Source organism: Kryptolebias marmoratus, linkage group LG15 (assembly GCF_001649575.2).
Source record: "Kryptolebias marmoratus isolate JLee-2015 linkage group LG15, ASM164957v2, whole genome shotgun sequence".
In the NCBI taxonomy this organism is placed as follows: Eukaryota; Metazoa; Chordata; class Actinopteri; order Cyprinodontiformes; family Rivulidae; genus Kryptolebias; species Kryptolebias marmoratus.
In genome coordinates, this window is record NC_051444.1 from 10,297,283 (window position 1) to 10,318,706 (window position 21,424).

Genomic DNA, 21,424 nt, shown 5'->3' on the forward strand with positions numbered 1-21,424 from the left:
TCTGCTATTTAAGTTGAGAAAATGTCAAGCTGCCATGACAATAAATAGCTGCACTGTAAAAGCTGACATTTCTTTGTGATGTGACACCAACAGAAAAGATTTCTATCATGCATGACTGTTAAAATATGGGTTCCCATTGTGTGGCTGATTTTGAGATAATAATAGGAATAATACCTGTCTATTTTTCATATGGACTTAACTAAACCTGACCTTGGTGCCTCGCTTTAATCCAAAAATGATAAAGCATAAATTCCCAACAATTGCTTTTTTTTAAAATAGAAAATCTATTTATTCCCTGCTCCTGTAGGTATTCACATCTCAGACACTGTTAAGCCTTTTCAGCTAAAAGACTCAGATTATGTAAACCAAATGTCAGATAGATAATTATTTCTGCAGGTAAGATGTTCTGTGTAAAGTACTGTCTCTTTCCTTGTTACCATCAGCTTGGCTGAATCACGGTAGTACAGCGCAGCAGAAATGTGTCATACACAGTGCCCACTAACAAGGAACCCACTCACCTCTGTCTCGACAGTGACAACCAACACCCACCCTCTTTTTCTCTCTTTTAGATGTCATTTCATCATGATACACTCACAGACTGAGTTATAATCAGACTGAAAAGTAGACAGAGTTACACTTATAGGGTACATAGCAGAAGCCGAAGGTTATCCTATGGAGGCACAAGGAGACCCTTAAAGAGAGCAGACATTAATTATTCAACAGGAATGTCAAAGCATCAGTTCACAGACTGATAATAACATTCAAGGGAATGTGGCAGAGACAAGCATTATTTGGTAAATTCATTTTATTTTCTTTCTACTAGCAAATTAGTTGATTGAATGAAAAGGAAACATTTAATCTAAGGTTGCTAATCTGGAAGCACATTATAATAAAGAACCTTCCCAAAATCTTTTTCTAGGCCATTTGCAGGGCAAAATATCTTGGTTGATTTGATCTACAACTGTGAACATTTGCTGCTTCTGTGACAAATTGGGCAAAGTATCCATTGTCCTGATGTTTTCAACAGATATTATATGTTGTCAAAAGAGGGCTGAAAGAAATGTCTAGTTATTAAACCCATCCAAACTTGGCCTTTTCTCAGTTTCCCAAAACAGTGGAAGTAAAACCTAGAGGAGTTTGGTAACCAACTGGACATTGTGATGGTGAACAAACTGCAAACAGATGTAGGGATTTCTAGAGTAAGTAACAGCAACGTCAAGGAAAAGAAACACAAGAATGTAAGGATGCTTGTTTTAGTGTTTGGTATACATCAATTTTTACATTTGTTACCTGCTTTTAATCAGTATTTTATTGTCAGTGGTTTAACTCCATCCTGTGTTTTTAATGTCTTACAGGCCCTCACATACCAAGTCTGTCATTAAGTCCATTTTAGTTTGAAGGTCGTAAGACAAACCTTTTGCAATGCGAAGATATTCTATTTGGTCTTTTTTAAATTCAAGTTATAAATAACATTTTTGTAACAAAACTCTTTTTTTCACATGCTTATTTTTTCTAACATGTTTTAATATGTTGGGAATATTTGGCTGATCTTACATTATTAAAAAGGTACAATTGCCATAATGCAAAAACTAGACATTTACAGTTTTTAATCAATACCAAAACTGCATAACCATAAACATTTTACAGTATATGGTAGCAATGATTTAAACGAATTTACAGTATTTTAGTATCTCTTCCCTCTTGCAGGCTTGAAAATAAATTTTCTTGCATGCTTGCCTGCATTTTATGCACACTGAAGTCTTTGCATGTAAAAGCAGATAAAAGGACTTTTTTTCCAGTTAGAAATTGTTTCAGCAATTTCTACTCATCTGCAGAGCCAGCCTCTCTCTGCCACATAAATAAAGAAAAACAGAAGCTTGAATCTACAGCACTATAGGCCCACTAAACTGGAGTCTGGCTGTAAGTCATTCTAAATGAGAAAGAAGGAAACAGATTGGAAAGTAGTAATTAAGTTCCAGGTGAGTTCCAATTTCCTTTTCACCCGTTGAGCCTGACAACATCCTGGATGAAGATTAAAGCAGTTTGTTGCTTGCCAGCAAGTTAACAAATTATAAACAATGCATTTGAGCACTTCCAATTCAGTCCAGTTTCTCAATTCAAGTCCTCGCTGCAAGAGAAATGAAAGCAAAAACTGTTCTGTTATCACTCTTTTGGAATTTTCTTTTCAGCTAAAATAAAATTGTTGAAATGGATAAACTTGTATCAGATATCTTCTTAAATGTTTCCTACATGATTCAGAAAGTCGGTTTGTTGCAATTTTGTTTTTGCAAATCTTAAATGTATTACAAATATGACACATCTTTTATCATCAAGACCCTGGGTGTGTTTCTTCCATTTATTTGCCCTATCTCACTCCTGACATTTGTATAAATACAGGGACCCTGGGTGGTGACTGAGATTGGATGAGTGATAGTTTGATATTTCTTAACAGTTTCATTTTGATGGCCCCATACGGTTCTATGGTCTTACGGTTCTTACAGTCAGAGGAATGACTGAAACAAATGTATTTTGTCATTGAGGGAAAAAAAAGAGTCAATATATACATACAATAAATAGTTTTCCTAAGTTTTTTTGTTTGTTTAATTGTTTTATCATAATTTTACCATTTTAGCAGTTCGTTAAAAAATAAAACAGATAGAGTGGGGAGGGGGTTTGGGTGTTTCTAAACCCTCCTGTGGCCTTCGGCTCAAACTGACCCAAAGTTACAAAGAGTTTCTCTTCCTCTCTCTCTCTATCTGTCTTTTGAGGGCTTCAGCAGGGTTAAAATAAATATTAAAATAAAATAAAATCTCATTTATCGTGTATGTAAATGCACAAAAACTAAACTGGATAAGCAAGGGTTGTTTTCATAAGACACTATTTATTTCTAACATTTAACATATGTTACTTACAGATATTTTCTCTAGAAAATAACTGTCACTGCACATCAACTGACAGAACAACACACTGCATTGCAAAAATCAAAACAAAAACAAACAAACTAGGAGAAGATATCCCACCAAACTATGATCTCATGCACCATTTTAACATCAAATGAAAAAAAACAAAACCAAAAAAGCCCAAAACAAAAACAGTATGGCAGTTCATCTGATTTTAAGTACATGTTCCAAGTACAGACTCACTTTATTAAAACAAGTACTAAGACTATGCAAAAATGACAAATAAAAAAAATTATACATAAATATGAAAACAATGGTGACTTTATAAATCCAGGAATAGCTCAGACTAATTGTCTGCATACCCCTAATTTTCTAATGGAACATCATTTAAAAAAGGGAACATCCATCTTTGTGGTCATTCAACATGCAACACATGACAGTTTGTGTCTGTCCTTTCCATAGCTTTTGATGACTGTCTGCATTTTTGTTAAAATTCTTTAGAAACAAAACTCAGCAGCACTCAGCAGGGGCAGATTCAGGTTGATCAGTACTCTTCTTTTAAATGTTGCTCAAGGCTACGGAGAAGGAGGCGCCTTCAGAGAATTACAGGATCCTCCCTGGCTACTACCTGTAGTCCCGTGGTACTGCAAAAATAAATTTAAAAACAGCTTAGGAAAACAAGAATTTACAGAACATCAAGAATTTGTAAATAATAATAATAATACAATACAATAATTGTTCTTACATTTATATATATATATATATATATATATATATATATATATATATATATATGTGTGTGTGTGTGTGTGTGTGTGTGTGTGTGTGTGTGTGTGTGTGTGTGTGTGTGTGCTAAAAAAAGCTAAGAATTTAGAATGGTGGAAATAAAATGCATAAACTGCACATGTTGAAAAGCCATGTGACTGCACTGCAATTATTACAATATCAGGTCTAACAGATAATGATGTTGGCAGTACAGGCCCACCTCTGGTCCAATGTTAGGAGGGTGTGGCACTCCCATGGGTCTGGATACAGGAAATTCATTTGCTACAACCCCTAGTCATACAGCCTTTGTATCCTCTCCTGCAACAAGTCAGCCCACAGCTATTTTACTGTAAGAGACCACTGAGCTCCAGCTTATCACATCTAATCTAATTGCACACTTAAGTTTAATTAGGGAAACATCAGGGTACCTGGAGGACCTTAAGATGATCCAGTCCATAGACACATATACCATGTGTGGATGAGCATTATCTAAAGATGTACCTTAAAGCGCTTCACTGTGTTTCCCTACAACATTGGCAAAACTGTTTATCTCCCCTTAGCATCACCATACATTATTTGTCTTTTTGTTTTTCTTTTAGTATGTTTTAGCATTTTGCTGCTTCAGACTTTTGGTGTGTCTAAAATGCACATTAAAGCAGCATTTTGTTTTTCTTCTCAGAGTGCATAGGTCATAGATATTATCATTTCAGTTTTCAAAATGTTTATTATCTTCCTCTTTACTGCACCAGGTGGACAAGTACTAAGCCTCTCAATTTATTCATTCTCTAGTTCTGTACAGTGCTTTCTCTATGCTTTCTCTACAGCATTACACTGACTAGTTCACTAGTTAATAAAAAAAACTGACATACTCTCTTCAGTTCTTTCTTGTGCAGAGTTGTGTAATTTGACAGCAAACTCAAAACTGTCATTCATGTTTCAAAAAGCACTTTTTAAAATTTTTTTTACATAAAGCAATGTGCATTGCCATGGTAACAGTGGACAAAGATTAGATCTGGACCAAAGCAAGTTTTTTTCTTTTTTTCGTTCTTCTTACAGTTATCAGGTTTAGACATACAATTTCTGATATAAGAGCATCAGTCTCTGTAAATGCTTTAGAGTGAAGCACTCTCTTCTTAATAACGATAATTAAATTAGACATATACTGCAAAACCGCTTACATATATAGAGTTAATGTGAAAAGTGAGGACATTTTTTACATTTTAAGATGTTCTATATATAATAAAATCCTTAACTAATATGATGCACCTAAAATGCTGAAATAGTGTATGGAGAAACAAGTCACACCACATCTTTAACATACTGTAAAACCAACTTCAGACTAATATCTTGAAGTGTCTCCTGTATAATTAAATCATCCTCTCACATATGAAATATGACTCGTCTTTACAAACCTGCTTCTTTGTATTGAGGTTCCTATGCATTTTTATGTACAGTTATCTGAAAGTCTTAGTGCAGCATTTCAGTTGCAGTTGGTCTGAATTCTTTTTTTGTCTGTTCAGTTGTAAATGTGCTAAGTTGTTCCTAACTAACTTTGTGACAAGCTTCAGCTGTTGGACAAATTTTACTTTAACAGTGCTTGGGTATACAGAGGGGTCAAGTAAATGCAAAAGAAATCCAAATCAAGAGCCCTCCACCATTGTGCTAGAGAGCTGGTATGATATGATGGGTTTGTGCAAACACTACTAATAAACTTTGATCTTATATATTTAAAGGGTCATTGATCCAAAGGTTGGCTGGTTTGTTTAAAATTCAGATCACCAAGGCTAACTCCCTTGCTAGGGCTCCTTCAGGCCACTCTTTCAAGTAAGTTAAACCAGTTTTGTCTTTTCTAAATTATTATCATCTCACTTTAACATGTGAGATGATTATAAGAAATCCCCAAACCAACAAACATTTGAAATATTCACATGGTCTGATAAGCTTGTAAAGATATCTGGAAGTGTTTTCGTTATTATTTTTTTTTCACTTTTATACTGACTTTATTTTAAAATCTGGCAAGAACCAGTAGATTTTTGTTATGTTCAGATATGTGGAAAAACTTTAAATTTACGATGGCTCAGTGTTTTCAAATACAAAAATAGATTTTTAGAAAATCTCTGAGCATGTTTTCTTTTCTTCCATAAAAGCTCATACAAATAAACATTTATTTTCTGCTTTGAGTCTCTGTAGATTAGTGTTGTGTCCACTGCTGCTTTTAAGTTATTTCAATTGCTGATTGTAACAAAAGACTACCATTTCAGTCATTACCAATCAGTTTCCTTTGTATCAGTTTGTTTTTTTCATAGGATTAATAGCAAGACAAACCTTGCACTTTGCCAAAAACAAAACAAAGACTTGTTCATGCTCAGACCTGTTCATGTTTAGTCTTTCATGCATGGAAACACATGTCACATCCATTATAAAAAAAGTCAACTCACCTCAACAAGAGGATGCCAGTGGGCGACAGGTTTTCGGGGATATGTGAGCATTTCATTCCAGTGTTCTCTACCAAGGCTGTCTGCATCATTGCCGACTCGACACACACCGATGACTTCATTATGGCCCACCCTACAGGTGCAGGAGGAAAATAGAGAAAGAATGAACAATAATAAAAGCGTTAAACTTCTCTTACAGAAACAAAAACTTTAGGACACAGTTTACATTTGTGACAAGAATAAATTTAAAACAAAGGCTGCAAAAGTGGTGCAAATTCTGTGTAACTTCAATAAAGTAACCAAACCGATCATAGTCCATCACTGCTATCAAAAGGCTGATTTGCTCTATGTTTTCTGGAGGGACATCAAAGACAATGGCCTCGTTATAGACTGGATTCAAAGTGTTCCTCTTCGTCGATGTCTTCCTCTTCTTCAGTCTGCGCCCGTCACACATCAGTGAGACCTTCACATATGGATCTGTACAAATGAGTGAAACCGTGAGGGTAGGTGTTCATTCATATTCTGAATCCCATTTTGACTCTGTAGTTAAAGACAGCATTTGATCTGAATTACCAGATGCACCAGTGATATCCATGGCCTTGAGATTGCGAGCCTGAATCATGGTGATGGTCAGTCTGCCCGCAGTTGGCAAGTAACAGAGCGAAAACATCAGATCCCCAAGATCCACATTATCCTAAAAGACAGCACAAACACATTTACTCTTGCATGAGCTTAACCTTGATGATATGCTGCATAATACTGCACACTAGCAAAAAGCAAATAAGAAAAGCACAAGCTTCCGACTTTTATTCACAGAGCTGAGATGATTTTACAGTGAAAAACTCTCTTATATCATACGTCTTCAATAAAAGCTTCCCATATTTCAGGCAGCATGGAGACTTCTGTTCAGCTGCAGTTCTTTTATCACCTGTGCTGAAAATAACTTTGCTAAAGAAGCGAGAACCATAAAAGCACACCAACATGTGAGATGAAATTAACTCCATAGGACAATTTCTTGCTCGTATACTGGTGTGTTTGAGAGACTGTGCTGCTATTAGAACCCACCTTAAACATGTGCATTTATGCGTGAATGGAAATTCCTTGATTTTATTGAATATATAAACATAAAAACTTGAGAATGCAACTTTATTGGATTATTTATTGGATTTATTGGTTTTACTGAGCTGCTCCTTTATCCAAATTTCCAAACTAGGTTGGTATAAAGTGAAATGAGCCCTAACCTGTCATAAAAATTCAGAATGTCTAGAAACTGTTTTTTGGTTTGCTTGTTTTAAAGAGTGGATTATCTAAAGTATCCATTTTAAAAGGAGAAACAAATGGCTAAAATGCAGCAATATGTAGATTTGTTCTTGTTTGAGTGTGAAAAAGAAAACCATTCCCTTTTAACACTTCTACAAACCAGAGACATGTGGCAAAAATAGTGCAGTGGTTAGCAGTATTTCCTCACAGGGTTAAACCATTTTGTGCAAAGTATACAAGTACTCTCTTTTCCAGCATAAAATTTCCTAGAGTGCTGTAGTTTTCACATAAACTTCAAAAACATTCATGTTAGGTGGGTTACTGAATCCAAACAAATCAAAGCTTTGAGGATGAGTGGTTGTTTTTGCTAAATGTGTAATCAACTTGCAAACACAGGAGGTGTTTCTGAGCATTAAAAGTATAGTTTACATCTTTTGAAGTGCTTTTTTATGGAAATGGTATAGCCTACCTGCTGTACATATTTCTTTGAACAACCTCAATTTGGAGAGAGAAAGAGATAAGTTCTGAGTGAACCGACAAGATAATGGTGGGAGTGAGGGGGCTAAGGCCAAAGTAGATTGCTGCCATTTTGAAAAACTCCAGGCTCAAAACTGTCATAGTGGTTCATGCAAATGATATTTTCTAAACCTTTACACTTATGTTAATTTTGAATTACGTGGTTATTCTGGCAGATGATATTATGATATTCCTGCCAGAGGCGCACCGGTAGTGCTGCAAATAATGGAAACATTAATTTAAAAAAGTGTTCACAAATCCCTCTAGGACATTTTATCATTGGAATTATTGTAGCTGTTAGTTTGTCAGTCCAGTCAGAATAAAACTCATCTTCTCCTAACTGAAATTATTTGAGGAACTATCTACAGCCAAGATATTAATTGTTCATTACCTTTCCACAGAACCTTGTGCTACAAGAGCTGAATTCTCCCTTTATCGTCATGTCAGTTATCATGTGTCCGTTGATTTAGTTCTCAGTTGAAAACATATTTATGCTAATGTCACCTTTATAAATAAAATTTTGTTTGTCTGTTTGTTTGTTTTTTTTTAAATGCATGTTCCTGAGAAAGTGTTACTGTGTGATGAAGTGGGAGTCATGTTACTCTTTTGGCTGTGTAACATTGACATTTTACACATTTATAGCAGACAAATGTTAGGATTACATTTGCTGTATAGATAGTTTTGTGATGCATTTGTGGCTGGAGTTTGAAAAACAAATGGTAGTGGAGAGAGTTTCTCTTTTTCCTTGTAAGACCTAAAAGATCTTGTAATGTAATATCAGTCTTTTATTATCAAGATTAAGACTTACTAGGCCAAGGTACTTTTTCATGTGCATAATGGATTAAGTGACAAGCCCTCAAGAAAATATGATCACCATCTTAAAAAGATGTTGGAAGCTTTACATGCTTCATGTCACTCAGCACGGAACTTCCAGATGCATGTAGAATTTAAAGAATATTACTTAAAAATAAAAAACAAGCATGTGCTCCAAGACCTTTCTTGTTTGCTTAAATGGTAAATGAATGAAAATTTCTTATATTCTTGCTGTAGCTTCTATTTTACATCTAAGCAATGCTTCCGTATTTTTGCATTTAAAAGTTACACATAGCCATGATATTTAAAATAATGATAATTAAAAAAAAAAAAACATGAGTAAACCCTTATCAGCTGTAGTGCACTGTATAGCTCATGTTTGTATTGGCTATGTCATTCTTGTAATCTGAAAAATAACACATGTTACTCCATCAATGTACAATCTGGTTCTTCTGCAGAGCTGAACGGGCCAAACCTGGCAACAAAACAGGCAATATGGTCAGTCCCTCTGGCAATCAGGACTTCATAAAAAAATCTATCATTTCTCTGCCTCTGCTGCAGTGGATACTGTATGGCCCTCTTTTGTACTGCTCTTCAGAGATAATTAGATTGTTTTTGAGAAGATTCTGTTGGAGCAAAAGGATTTTCGGCAAGTCGTACAATTTCTAACCCAAACACACACACTGTCTGTGTACTGTATGTGTGTTTGAGATGTGTTTAAAAAAATGTGTGAAAATGAAACATTCTGTGAATCACTGTTTCTCATCATGCAGCTTTCTCAAAGCATTCAGCTCTAAATGGGTAACACTGATTAACAATTAATCAAGGGCAGAAGTGTCAGCATTGATCCACAAAACAACCATAAGCTCAGGGTTTGCACAGAATATCAATACTGTTGTCAATATTACCCTGAAGTCTATTTGACACACTGACAGAATAAATAGCTACATGCCTTTTTAGCAATTTCTGCATAGTAAAATAATGCTTAATAATGTCATTGTCTTGTCTCAGTTTTTATTACATCTCTTTTTCTTTAATCATCAGTATTAGGATTTAGATTAATTTCATCAGTTGTTTGTCTTGCAGTTATGGAGAAATGCAAAACCTACAAGGATAATTGCAGCATTAGCATACATGTGTTTAAAAGTGCCTTTACTGTAGAAGGTTTTGTTTCATGTTTTAATAAATTCCAGCATTCAAGCTGCATGTTTGTACTTATACCTACTTTTACGTTCCAAGTTGCTGCATTGACTGGTTGCAGAATCCTTTTTAGATAGCAACCCAAAGTTTTGTCTAGGGGATGTGGGTGCCAAGAGTAAGTAATGTCCATAGAATTAGAAAGCAGCTTGAATGTAAAATTAAATAGTTTTCTCATAACTAATTATATGTAAGTCAAAAGAAAAAGCTGAGAACTGGAGACAACCAGTCCTTACAACAAAAATTAAAGATAAAATAGTAAAAAAACACAAAACCTCAAAATGATAACTAAAGAAGCACCACATTCTCCTTTAAGAAGGAATAACAATACTTCAAGTTAGCTTCCTTCAAGAAGCTGCACAATTCTAAAACTAACATGAGTAAAAACACCAGACCAGATTCACTTAGAAAGAAGCCTGCACCAAGTTGTAACAGTCAGACAGATTAATAACCAAACAGACCATTTTTTATAGAATTCAGTGTTGATGTAATTTTAAAAGTGAATACCAGCGAGCGGTCCAGTTGTAATTCAATACTAACTGCATATAATTGGTGAAACAAAATCCTATTTTTAATGCCTGTGACGTTTGCCTGTACACTCAAACACATAAATGTATATTGTTGCTGCTAAGGTCAATTTTTTTTATCAACAAAAGGTTTTAGCTGTGTATTTTGTGAGAACCAGCTCTCCCAATGCGTATTTCATGTGTGGCCACCATGCTGGAATTCTAGAAAGCATGCAGCTGCAACATGAATCCAGCCAAGGGTGAGAGGTTTGTGACATGCAGAGGGTATGTGAGCTCCAGTCTTTTAATCTTGGTAGCAAATAAGTAAATATATAAACACATTTACCATGCTGTATGTAAAACAGAGTTAACATTTCCTCCTTTCCAAACAAACACTACTCTAACCACTCAACACCAGTAAAACCTAATCTGCAAACATACAGCAAGGATCAAACTAAATGCTAAAGTTGCTGTTCCTTAATGATATTTAAATGTAAAGTTTGGAATGCTTGTTACTGTCTTCTTTGTTTCTGCTTTTTGTTTGGGTCTTAAACATTCATTTATTTTTTACACCTACTTGTGAGGAGCTGATGCCTCTTTCCATTAGTGATTGGGCAAGAGGTGCGGTAAACCCTTGACAGGTCTCAGTTCATTGCAAGGCCAACATAGAGACAAACAAACTATACAATCATGCATGCACACACTCACATTAAGGCCAATTTAGAGTTTCTAACTAACTTAACATGCATGTTTTTGGATTGGGGGAAGAAACTGTAATACCCAGAGGAAACCCACACATCCACTTACAAACTCCACACAGAAAGGCCCAAGCTCATTGTCAAATTCAGGGCCTTGCTGTTGCGAGGCAGTAGCACTAACCACTGTCTCACCATGCCAACTGGAAATCTCAACCTCAACAGAAATTTCCTCAGTCTCTAGGACAGAGTAATTTTACTTCGTTTTGTCCAGAAGAGTGGCAGCTTAAAAGAAAAGCTAATTTTGGACTCTTTGCGCAGAAAGGTTAAGAATGTATATAAATTACAATCAAATATAAGCTGGAACAGTGGGCCAGTGTTGTTTCTCCAGGAAAAACAAGCAGGGACAGTGTCTTGTATTTAAAGCTGAGGAGACAAGGAATGGCATGGGCAAACACAATATATTCTTGTATTTCTTTTTCTAATCATTCATATTTGGCTAAAAGGACCTGAAGGTTTGCTTGTAATTCTGACTCTTCAGTCAAGCCATTTTATATGATTACTTGCCGGCAATGTCAAGAATGGAAAAGACAACAGTATACAGCAAAAAACATGTAAATTCACATGTGTTCAATTCAATAAAATAAAGAAGTATAATATATTTACTAACAGAAGATGTGACAATTAAAGCTCTCTACAGAAATGTCTAGTTGCTGATGATAATTATTATCATTTGCGCTATTAGAGGGAAGAATATTTGATGATTTACTTCTCACAAATAGCCGTAGACTCTGCCGACAAATCAGAACACTAAACAACTAGACCCAAACACTACTTTCTTAAAATAAGTTTCAGATGTAGCAAATGCTTTTAAAATCATATAGATCATATATATATGATAACTCTATTTTATTTTGTCTGTTTAAAAGAAATTTCTTCTAAAATATAAGTGCAACTGTGTAACAGAAATGTAACCAGCAGTATTGACTTACCGAGGAGACATATTGGATTTCTCGGCAGAGTTTTGTCTCTCTGGGGAAATCTGTCAGATCCAGAAAATTGTCCACCACCACTTGACCAATTATATCATGGCGGGAAAAGCGGTCAAAGTCGTAGACACTGAAGTGCAGCTTACGTGTGGGAAGCTCAGAGTACGCCACAGGAAACAGGAAGACCTCATCAAATACAGGATTGAGCGTCTTGCGATGCACCTTGGTCTGGTGCTTGGTCTTACGATCAGGCAGCAGGTAGATCTTAACATATGGATCAGAGGTACCAGAGAAATCCTTGGCTGGGAGGTCCTCAGCTTTATGGATTTTAACTATTAATTGTTCCAAGTCACAGTCAAATTTGAGAATAAAATGGAGGCGCCCACAACCTCCACCTCTGCGACTGTTTTCATCTCCCTCCAGTGAACGTTGCTTGTAGAGTTCCGGTTTGAGGCGGCCAAGGCCCAAGCCCATTCCAGTCAGAGAATCCTGCCTTTGAAACTGTGCCACATTGAAGTCTGGGTTTGAGAGGTTCATATGTCTGTGAATGGAACCCTGACTGTGGACAAAAAAAAAAAAAAAAAATACGTCAGAGTCATTTGTACAGTGAGGTTAAACCTATATGAAAAGATATCATCCAATTGCAATGATTTCTATTTGAGCTATATTGAGTAAAACTTTTTGAAGGGTTTAATAGTTATTAGATAGTTTAAAAAATCAATTTAGTTTATACTGACCCCATTTCAGACACTGGGCAACCACCCGGTGCTGGTTCAGTGGTCTGCCGCTGCATACGAGGGTTAGTGTGAACCCCATTTTCCCGACTTTTACTTTGGGCATCCAGTGGTATGTCTGGAGATGTGTGGCTTATCTTCATTGCTGCCTCTGGTGTGGCCATGACGACAGGTGGGGGTGATACAGGAGTCATTGGAGCCTCCACCGACACTACAGACGCCACAGGTGTGGGCTCTTTGGTGATGGAACAGTGTGATGACTTACGTCGGTTGTGTACTGGAGGGTCCACAGCTGCATAAACTGGCTGTCTGGGTGCAGGCTGTGAGGGCAGAGGGCTCATTGTGGGGTTGATGTGCCCATGAACCTCCTTTGTGGTGGGGGAAAGCCCTCGTTCCCTCCATGGTATCCAGCAGAGTTTCCAAGAGACAAAAAGGGAAACTCCAAATAAAGCCAAGCCACAGGCTGTCACTACCAGTGACAGTAGACTCACCGATATATCTGAAAGACAGAAAAGAGATAGAAAGTCAGTGAGATTCAATGGAATTTTACTCTCATGCCAGTACTATGATAAACTACATGGAGATTTCAAGAACAAAAGAAGGAAACCATTCAAATCCATTCAAAATTTGACCTGAACTTTCAGTTAAATTTAGTCTTTTCTGTCCTTTTAAATTCTTATGAAAGAGACTTTCAAAAAGATAACTTGTAATTATATGCATTTATTTTATTCTATGTGTGAGCCTCCTATCTGACACACAAAAGGAATGTGTCACAGACTGCAATTTGCTTCTTTTTACTGATAACAAAGGAGAAATTGTGCTCTGAAACAAAGGTGGCTGTAGCCGTGCTCATAATGTAGACTTGCACACATAAACTGTTTAACACTGTGAGGAAGTTGAACTGTTTATTTTGCCAAAGTATCTTTATGTGATACAGTAGCTGTGACTACAACCTTTTCATATTAAGTCTGTAGACTGAACACAGTATTATTGTGCAATTTAAAAAAAGAAAGTGAGTTAAGAACCCCGTGGCTCTAAACAGTAATAGTATGGGCATAGAAAATTGGTAAAAAAAAGGGATTTTTTCTTTGACATTCGCATAGTATTTTCCCCATTTCTATTACAAAAGATGGTCCAGGTGATCATTTAAAACCTCAGTATCCAGTTTCCTTGAAAGAGACCTGGCTTATGATCCATGAGCTGCACTGTCATAGTCAAGTACACTCTGCAACCTCAGTCAACACACTTAGCCCAACTAAGCCAAGAATTAATGAGGTACATACACTTCTTTGTGTCAAAAACAGTAAACAAATTTCCTAATCTATGTCAACTTCATTAATGTACTCCCTCTAGTCACTGCTGGCACACTTCTAATGCTCCAGAATGTGGCTTTCACTTTTTGATGTACAGTATGCATAGTACTGAGGGAAATAACTAAGGCAGATTTTAATTTCTAGTTTTTGAAAAGCTATAACAAAGAAACTTGATCAGAATGTGTTTTTTTTTCTTCAATAGCTGCTCCATTCTACAGAAGTCACCACAGCAAGCAAACTTGCATGGTGACTTTGGTAATTGTTTGGATGCTCTTTCTGTTGCAAACTGGGTTTGAAACCACAGCTGATTGCAAAACCACAGCACTGCCCATTGAGTTACCCCATCAGAACGCTTATATTTAATTAAAAACAAACATGATCATGCCGTTGCACTGCTCTACTTTAGGCATTACACTCGTTCTGTACTCCTCCACAGCACAGTCCCCAATGTGTCAGCTCAATTTGTCCTGTTTCTCCATCGTCAAGTATTCAAGCATGTAGGCCACCCATCATCCTCTCAGACTGAATCCAATCACTTGATTTGTAAATACATCTGATATGCTGTTGCAAAGCAAGTCTCATGTGGACTTTTACTCCCCAATGTTCATTTTAACTTAAAGTATTTAAACTGCTTCCATCTTTGGAGGTGATCTGTTTGCTAACAGCTCAGACTCTTGCACAGTGTATTTTAATAGCATCAGTCAGCTGTACCCACCTGACCGTGTCTATTTTTGGATATGTGGTGTCACTGATACAGACATATTCTCTGTTTATGTGCTGACTGTGCAACAGGCTATTAGTTGCCTGTCATTACAGAGGATAGTGTTTTGTTCTGTTTTTATTTTTTATTATTATTATTATATGTGCAGAGGAAGCCAATGACAATTTCCACAGAGTTTCCAGAAAAGGACGCAGAGCTTCATTGTTATGTGTATCTTTGGAAGCAAATGAGATGTCAGGACAATGTTGGCATAATTTCTTTTTCCTTTTTTGTTTTTAAGAGGTGACAAGTGTGTCATCATTTTTATAATTAGCAGTATAACATCAGAGTGATGGTGCGTGTAATGAGATGCAGTACTTCACAAAGCTTGTTGGCAAATTCACAGTAAAAAAAAGGGATTTTTCCTTGGCAGTGTCAAGAATAGCTTATTTTTAGGAATTTAAAAGCTGTGCTCTCCTCTTTTGTAATACAGTTGGCACACTAGTTTTCCAATGTGAAAGCAGTAATTGGTGAACACAATGATTCAGAGGCCCATCATTTTGTTTTCAACTGTTCATGAAGAGTTTGTAAGTAGTCAAAAAACTCCAAACTATCAAAATTTCTTTATTTTGTAACAAATGCAGACAATCAGCAGATAATCTTGAATATCAGTTGAGCCACTAGTTTTGCCATTGTTTTAAGAATAACTAGAATCAATGAATACCTTATGCAACTAGAAATCATCCTCAATCTGCCTGATATGGTGCAAAAATAATGCCTTGCAAGGTTATAAAATAAGATATAAAACAAACCTAATGACATACATCTTTGCTGAAAGCGCACAAATCTTAAACATGTGTAAAGAAATAATTACAAAAGGAGACTGGCTTGAAAGAAATACTTTTATACTTTTCATTTGATGTTGTAGCTAAGGTAACCCATCCTCCAAATCCAGCAGCTTTGCTTCGTGCAGGACTGGCTCTGTGTGTAGGCGCAGTCATAAGAGTTAGCACAGGAACTCAGACCAACTGTCCTTTCTGTGCTGTGAGATTCTGAGAACACCAGAGTAAGTGTGATTTGGGAGAAACTGAGGGATTTGTTGCCATCTGAGGACACTGAGCCCAGTGTCAGCTTGGCAGCCCGCTTTAGTGCTGCCTGCTGGAGAAAAATCGGTAGACATCTGGGGGTGGGGGGGGTTCAGACACAACATCACACACACAAAAAAAGGACTAAATTTAGAGCACAAGACCTTCAAAAGTGCTACAATACTGTAGGAGGTGAGCAAAGGGATGGGCATTGACTACCACTGAAATGTTGTTGTTTTTTTATTTATTCTAATAACATATTTCTCTGTAATTAATAAACTCTCTTGCCTAATGTTACAGTTGTTATGTTAAAAAGTTAGTATCCAGACATAACATCGTGCAAGGGTAGTAATGAGTGATTGGACATAAGGACTTCCCTGCTGTTAAGCATCATATTCAAATGAGCTTAGCTGTATACATTCAATGGTTCATGGTTAACAAGAAAAAAGACAGAATTATAAAAGCAGCATATTGTGCTGCGTATAGAAGCACTTAATTGTTAAACACATGCTGTGTCTTATAAGGGAACATTTTATGGTTGTCTCATGTTAATATTTTTATTCATGGAGTCCATTATATTAACCTCAGTTAAAACTGAGCCCCTAAGGGAAACTATATTCCACTAAGTGACAAAAATTCTCATTCCTTAATTGAGGTGGCAAATCACTTTGTTCATGTTTGAGTCTGAATCCAGTCAAGACAGGAAGAGCAAAGTAGTTGTAGCAAGGGGTCTATGCTTTTTTGTGTAACACCGATATATTTCATTTTTTGATACCTTCAAATAATTTTCCTATGTATTTTATTCAGTATGTTTGTATGCAAAACACTTTGTATACCTACATAAAAAAATTAATTAATTAATCATGTGCTAGCATTCATTTGACACAGATTTAGACAAACAAAAACAACAACAAAAGCAGACAGTTGGAAACCCATCTATAGGTTGATTTTGGTGCAACTTTGTAAAAATTTCGTCATCTTTTACATCTCAAAGTTAGATTGTGGCTTTGGAAAAGGAAATATGGTAATGTACGTCATATGATCATCTTCATGCGGTGGCAATGATACGATAAAGACTTGAGAAGCTCAGATATAGAAATGTTTTAGCACAAAGCACCCATAACATACCAACCTTAATCTCTTACAGACAACAGACAACCTTTTGTTCCCACCTGCTTAATGAAATTATGCTAAGCTAAGCTAGACCATTGGATGCAACTCTAAAAATGACAGTGGGTGTTTTTTAAACTCCCTTTTTATCCAAATTTTTAATTTAAATAGACTGTGTGTGGTTATTGCTGTTTTTATCAGCCTCAATATGTTTCATTGACTGAAAAGAGTCCTAAGTGTATCATAAAAATCTCACCTATATCCGAGCTACCCTTAACTTTTCTGGTCTGTGTGACCTGCCTTCAATTCTGCTGTTAGTCATTCCATCAGGAATGCTGTCATCATGTTGAATGATACCTGTCAGCTACAGGAAAAAACTAAAATTAAACATAATGTGTACATTTGTGATATATAACCCCACTTACAGCCCCATAGTTCCACTTTTAAAGCTGTCAACATAAGACCCTATATAGGAGAGGAGGAGAGGGAGGAGGGCACATTTGGGAAAAGAGAAAATAAGTTAAAGGGTGGATGAAAAGGGGGGTGCAGAGTGACAGCAAGGGTGAAAAGGTCTGATACCTGAAGGGGTGAATAAATATTCAAAATGCAAACTAGCAGACGTGAAATGAGCATGTGGTTGATTGCAGCAATTGCGCCTCTCTCGCTCCATGGAACGGTGTTTGCGCACACGCACGCTCACACAGTCACAGCAATCAGATTGTACGCATAAAGTACCGCTAATGAGTGATAGGGTCTTTATTTGTTCACGTGTGATTCAGGGACTGTTGTTTGGACAGAAATGCAAATTCTCCACCAGTTTTGTATCAGACAAGGGTTTAAATCTGAAGGAAACTTTCAAAGAAGTACAGACAGTTCTCATCTCAGTGGAACAACATGCACATTCACTCAAGCAGGAGAAAAGCAGTGTTCCGGTTCTTATCTTTTGAGCTTCATCCTAAATGCTCGTGAGGATAGAATTAAGTGAATTAGTCTAATAAATGTGACTGGATAAAAGCTCAAATGGAAGTTAATGTGAATGAAGAGACCTCTCTTTAAAGGTTTAATTAAGCTGGATAATTGATAAGCTCACTAATGTGAAGAAAATCCTATAGACCGAATCTTCAGATGGATTAGAGCTACAAGAAGATGGCAATAAATCTTCTAAATCTGTGTGTTTTAGCCGCTTGGTTTTCAGTAAAAAGAAGTCGCATGCGCAGCTTAAAGGCTTCCGTGGAATCAAGCGTGCAAATTTCGTCTCACCTGAATCCGAATAGCGTGGCCTGGCCAGGTCTCGGAAATAATAGATAAAATCCAGGCAGTTTTCATTCTGCACTTCCCCCTTCGAGCAAAGATCTGACAGGAGTTCAAGTGCTTTTTGACAAATCTCGTCATCTCTGTCTCCAGGCATTTCCCAACAGCATCCTTATTATAAATGGAGGGTCTCTCGTCCGCACCTTATTCCACGCTGGTCAGCACGGTTTCTGGAGTAAACCCACTCACCCGGCTGGGCACGCCTTCCAGCACGGCGGAATTGGTACTTATTTTACAAAGAGAGAGAGAGAGAGAGAAAGAATAAAAAAGCACTACTCCATGTAATCCAGAACGCAAACCAACGATCCCACATGTGGAGTAAGAAGAGTTTCTTTATGTAACACTGCCTGAAACACTGCTCTCACTGTGCTGAACGTGCTGAAAGCCACCGGTTGAATCCACGCACCGCCTCTGCGGCGCCGCGCGCTGTCCAACGTGCTGAAATGTGCGCGCGGACTCCCGCTTTGCGTCCGGCGACAAACGCCGCGTGCGATCCGCTGTCTGTGGAAACGGTGAGGATCTCGGGCAAAGTTTGGCAGCAGAACCAAACAGCGAGCGGAAGGGACGAAGATCTGCGTCTGCGATCAGTTTCTACAACCTGTAACAAACCGCCGCTGCTCCGACAACCCTGGTGTGGTTTTGCGTTCCTGCACGTGGCCAATCAGAGGATGAGATTTTCTTTTTCTTTTTTTTTCCTTCAGTTTGTGAAATCACTTCACCCTTTGAGATACAAGAGTGCTTATCACTGAAAACCTAATCAGAAAACCGATAAGGTGCAGTGGAATGTGTGATATTGCTGAAATAAGTTGTGTTCTGAATGCCAGAGGAGCAGGAGCTGAACTGATCAGGACGCTTTCAAAGAGGAAGGGGCCGTTCACTCGTCTTCCTGTTTGTAATCCATATTATTTATCGTTTCTAGGCTTAGATGTAATCAGCTGCTGGCCAGATCTCTATATTTCTCATGGGGCAATTAGTGTCAATATCTACGCAAGTGTATTGTGTTGTTACTGTTGACATGCGTTTACTCAACAGACTTATCCCCATGAGAACACACACTCAACGTCACATTCAAAGATTAATTTCATTGATTGGCAAGACTATAAATTATTGTATGGACACCATTTAGGCTACCCAACATTACACCTGAGTAAAAAACAATATCCCGAGTATGCTGTTATAAAGGGTCTTTGGATGTTTTTGCCACCTTTCCGAATCAATAACAAGGTTATGAAATTCCAAAGTGGTGATTTTTTTCCCTACTTTTTTATTAATGTCATAGCACTCATTGATTTGTGCTTGCCATTTCTAAAGAGACAAACATTAAAATGAAAGCTGAAGAAAATGTTATTGCAAGGAATAAAAAATGAGATTAATGGCCTCCCTGTGTTGGTGATTTTCATGCTCACTCCTTCAAAAACTCCAAAACACAGCAGTCTTCTCCCATCAAAGACAAACACTGCCTCTAATGAGCTGTGCAATCATCCTGTTGCACCGCTATTTTATAAATGGGTTGTGTGCTCCTCTTTTATTTGAACTGTTTGTGTTGAGAGCCTTTGTCATATGAATCTGGGGAGTGATTGAGTAATGTGCCATGCTGACAGCAAATCAAGGCAAATCTGTAATTTATAAAAATAAAAATAAAAAAAGAAAGAAAGTGAACAAATGAGCACTCTGGTGCTTTCTTTCTTACTTTTGGTTTCAATTTTACAATTCCCAAACATAAGCAGTAGTGTAAAATGACACACTGAAGAAGAGATTACAATCAATTGTGACCAACCAAAGAAAAATAGATATAAAGAATGATGATGTGATACTCCTAAGTGCCACAGTATTTCAGAACTCTATCCCACCTTGAGTGTCTACAAGTACAAGGTGTTCAGTCCTAAGAGACATGGCTGAAGTAAAGAAGACCGCCACTGAGGGGAAAAGAGATTCACAAACTGAAGCATCATTTCAAACCAAAAAGTACCTGAAGTTATATTTTTATCATACTTTATTGACTAAGAATGACTCCTATGGAGCAAATGGATGGACTTTTTCTGTGTGGATTTGTGGAATCACATAAAGAGGCACTCAAAAGTTGGTAATAAATAAATAAATAAAAATTAAGATGAATTTTCAAAAGGAAAATTCTGAACCATCTATTAGAACCTGAAGCCTCCCTCTAACCTTAAATTTCCCATTGAGAAAGACACTACCGCTGTTTGAACAGCACCTGGAAGGCTGTGTCTGCTGTTTCAGAAAATGTTAATCCTAAAAGGTCAACAGACTCCATTGTTATAATATTTAGAACACTGTCTGAAAAGAGAAGTGTGTTTTAATCAGCCAAATTTGATTTTTAAACCACTAATTTAAAATCTTTAATTTTTACAAAAAAAGCATGAACTTTTAAAATGGAAAATAGCTATTTTTGTTAAATCTGATTCCCAAATAATTTTAATCAATAGGAAATACACGCTGAGGTGTGAGCTTCAAAAATGCTTTATTTTACCAGAGAGCACTCAAGAATACTAATACTACAACATGAATAAAATTTGCATAATATTTACACATAGAGTGTATAAATAAACCTGACTTGTCATGACATACTTTTAAACCGAGTGATAATTAGAGGCTACTTGGAATCCCGAAGGCGTAATCTCTGCATAACAATTTGTACATGTGTCTGTTTCTGTAAAATTCATCCTACTTGAGTGGTTAAGGAGGTGCGAGCTGTGTGTATGGAGAGGTGATGGCCATTATAATGGGTGAAAGGCTTGGTTGTTATGTGTGGGGGGTTTCCATTCAAAAAGAAAAATGCTCGCAATGCAGCAACTCAGCTTTCTTGGTGTCCATGGCAACTGGGAAAGACAGAAGGCATTCTTCACCCCTTTTCTTCTCTTCAATTTCTTCAAGTTAGCTTTCCTCCTCAAAAAAATGCCATTTTTAACTAATATTTCCCCCATCTCTGTTTGGTCATTTTTTATCAACTCTTTTCTATTTCTTAAAAAAAAATGCTCACAGTTTTTCCCAATTTTCCCTTCTGACTACTTTACTTTGGCTTGTGTGTGTGTGTGTGTGTGTGTGTGTGTGTGTGTGTGTGTGTGTGTGTGTGT

The 21,424-nt window shown here is 36.9% G+C and overlaps 1 protein-coding gene across 1 annotated transcript; it reads right to left on the reverse strand.

Annotated features, from left to right (window-relative positions):
* Positions 1-2,794: 2,794 nt before the first annotated feature.
* syt9a (synaptotagmin IXa) lies at positions 2,795-18,954 on the reverse strand. The gene is made up of 7 exons (XM_017405485.3): positions 18,279-18,954; positions 12,814-13,309; positions 12,080-12,635; positions 6,674-6,794; positions 6,406-6,577; positions 6,104-6,233; positions 2,795-3,544 (listed from the first exon to the last, which is right to left on the reverse strand). Exons 1-7 carry the CDS (start codon positions 18,424-18,426, stop codon positions 3,476-3,478), a joined length of 1,692 nt encoding a protein of 563 aa, XP_017260974.1. The 5' UTR covers positions 18,427-18,954; the 3' UTR covers positions 2,795-3,475.
* Between the last annotated feature and the right edge of the window lie 2,470 nt (positions 18,955-21,424).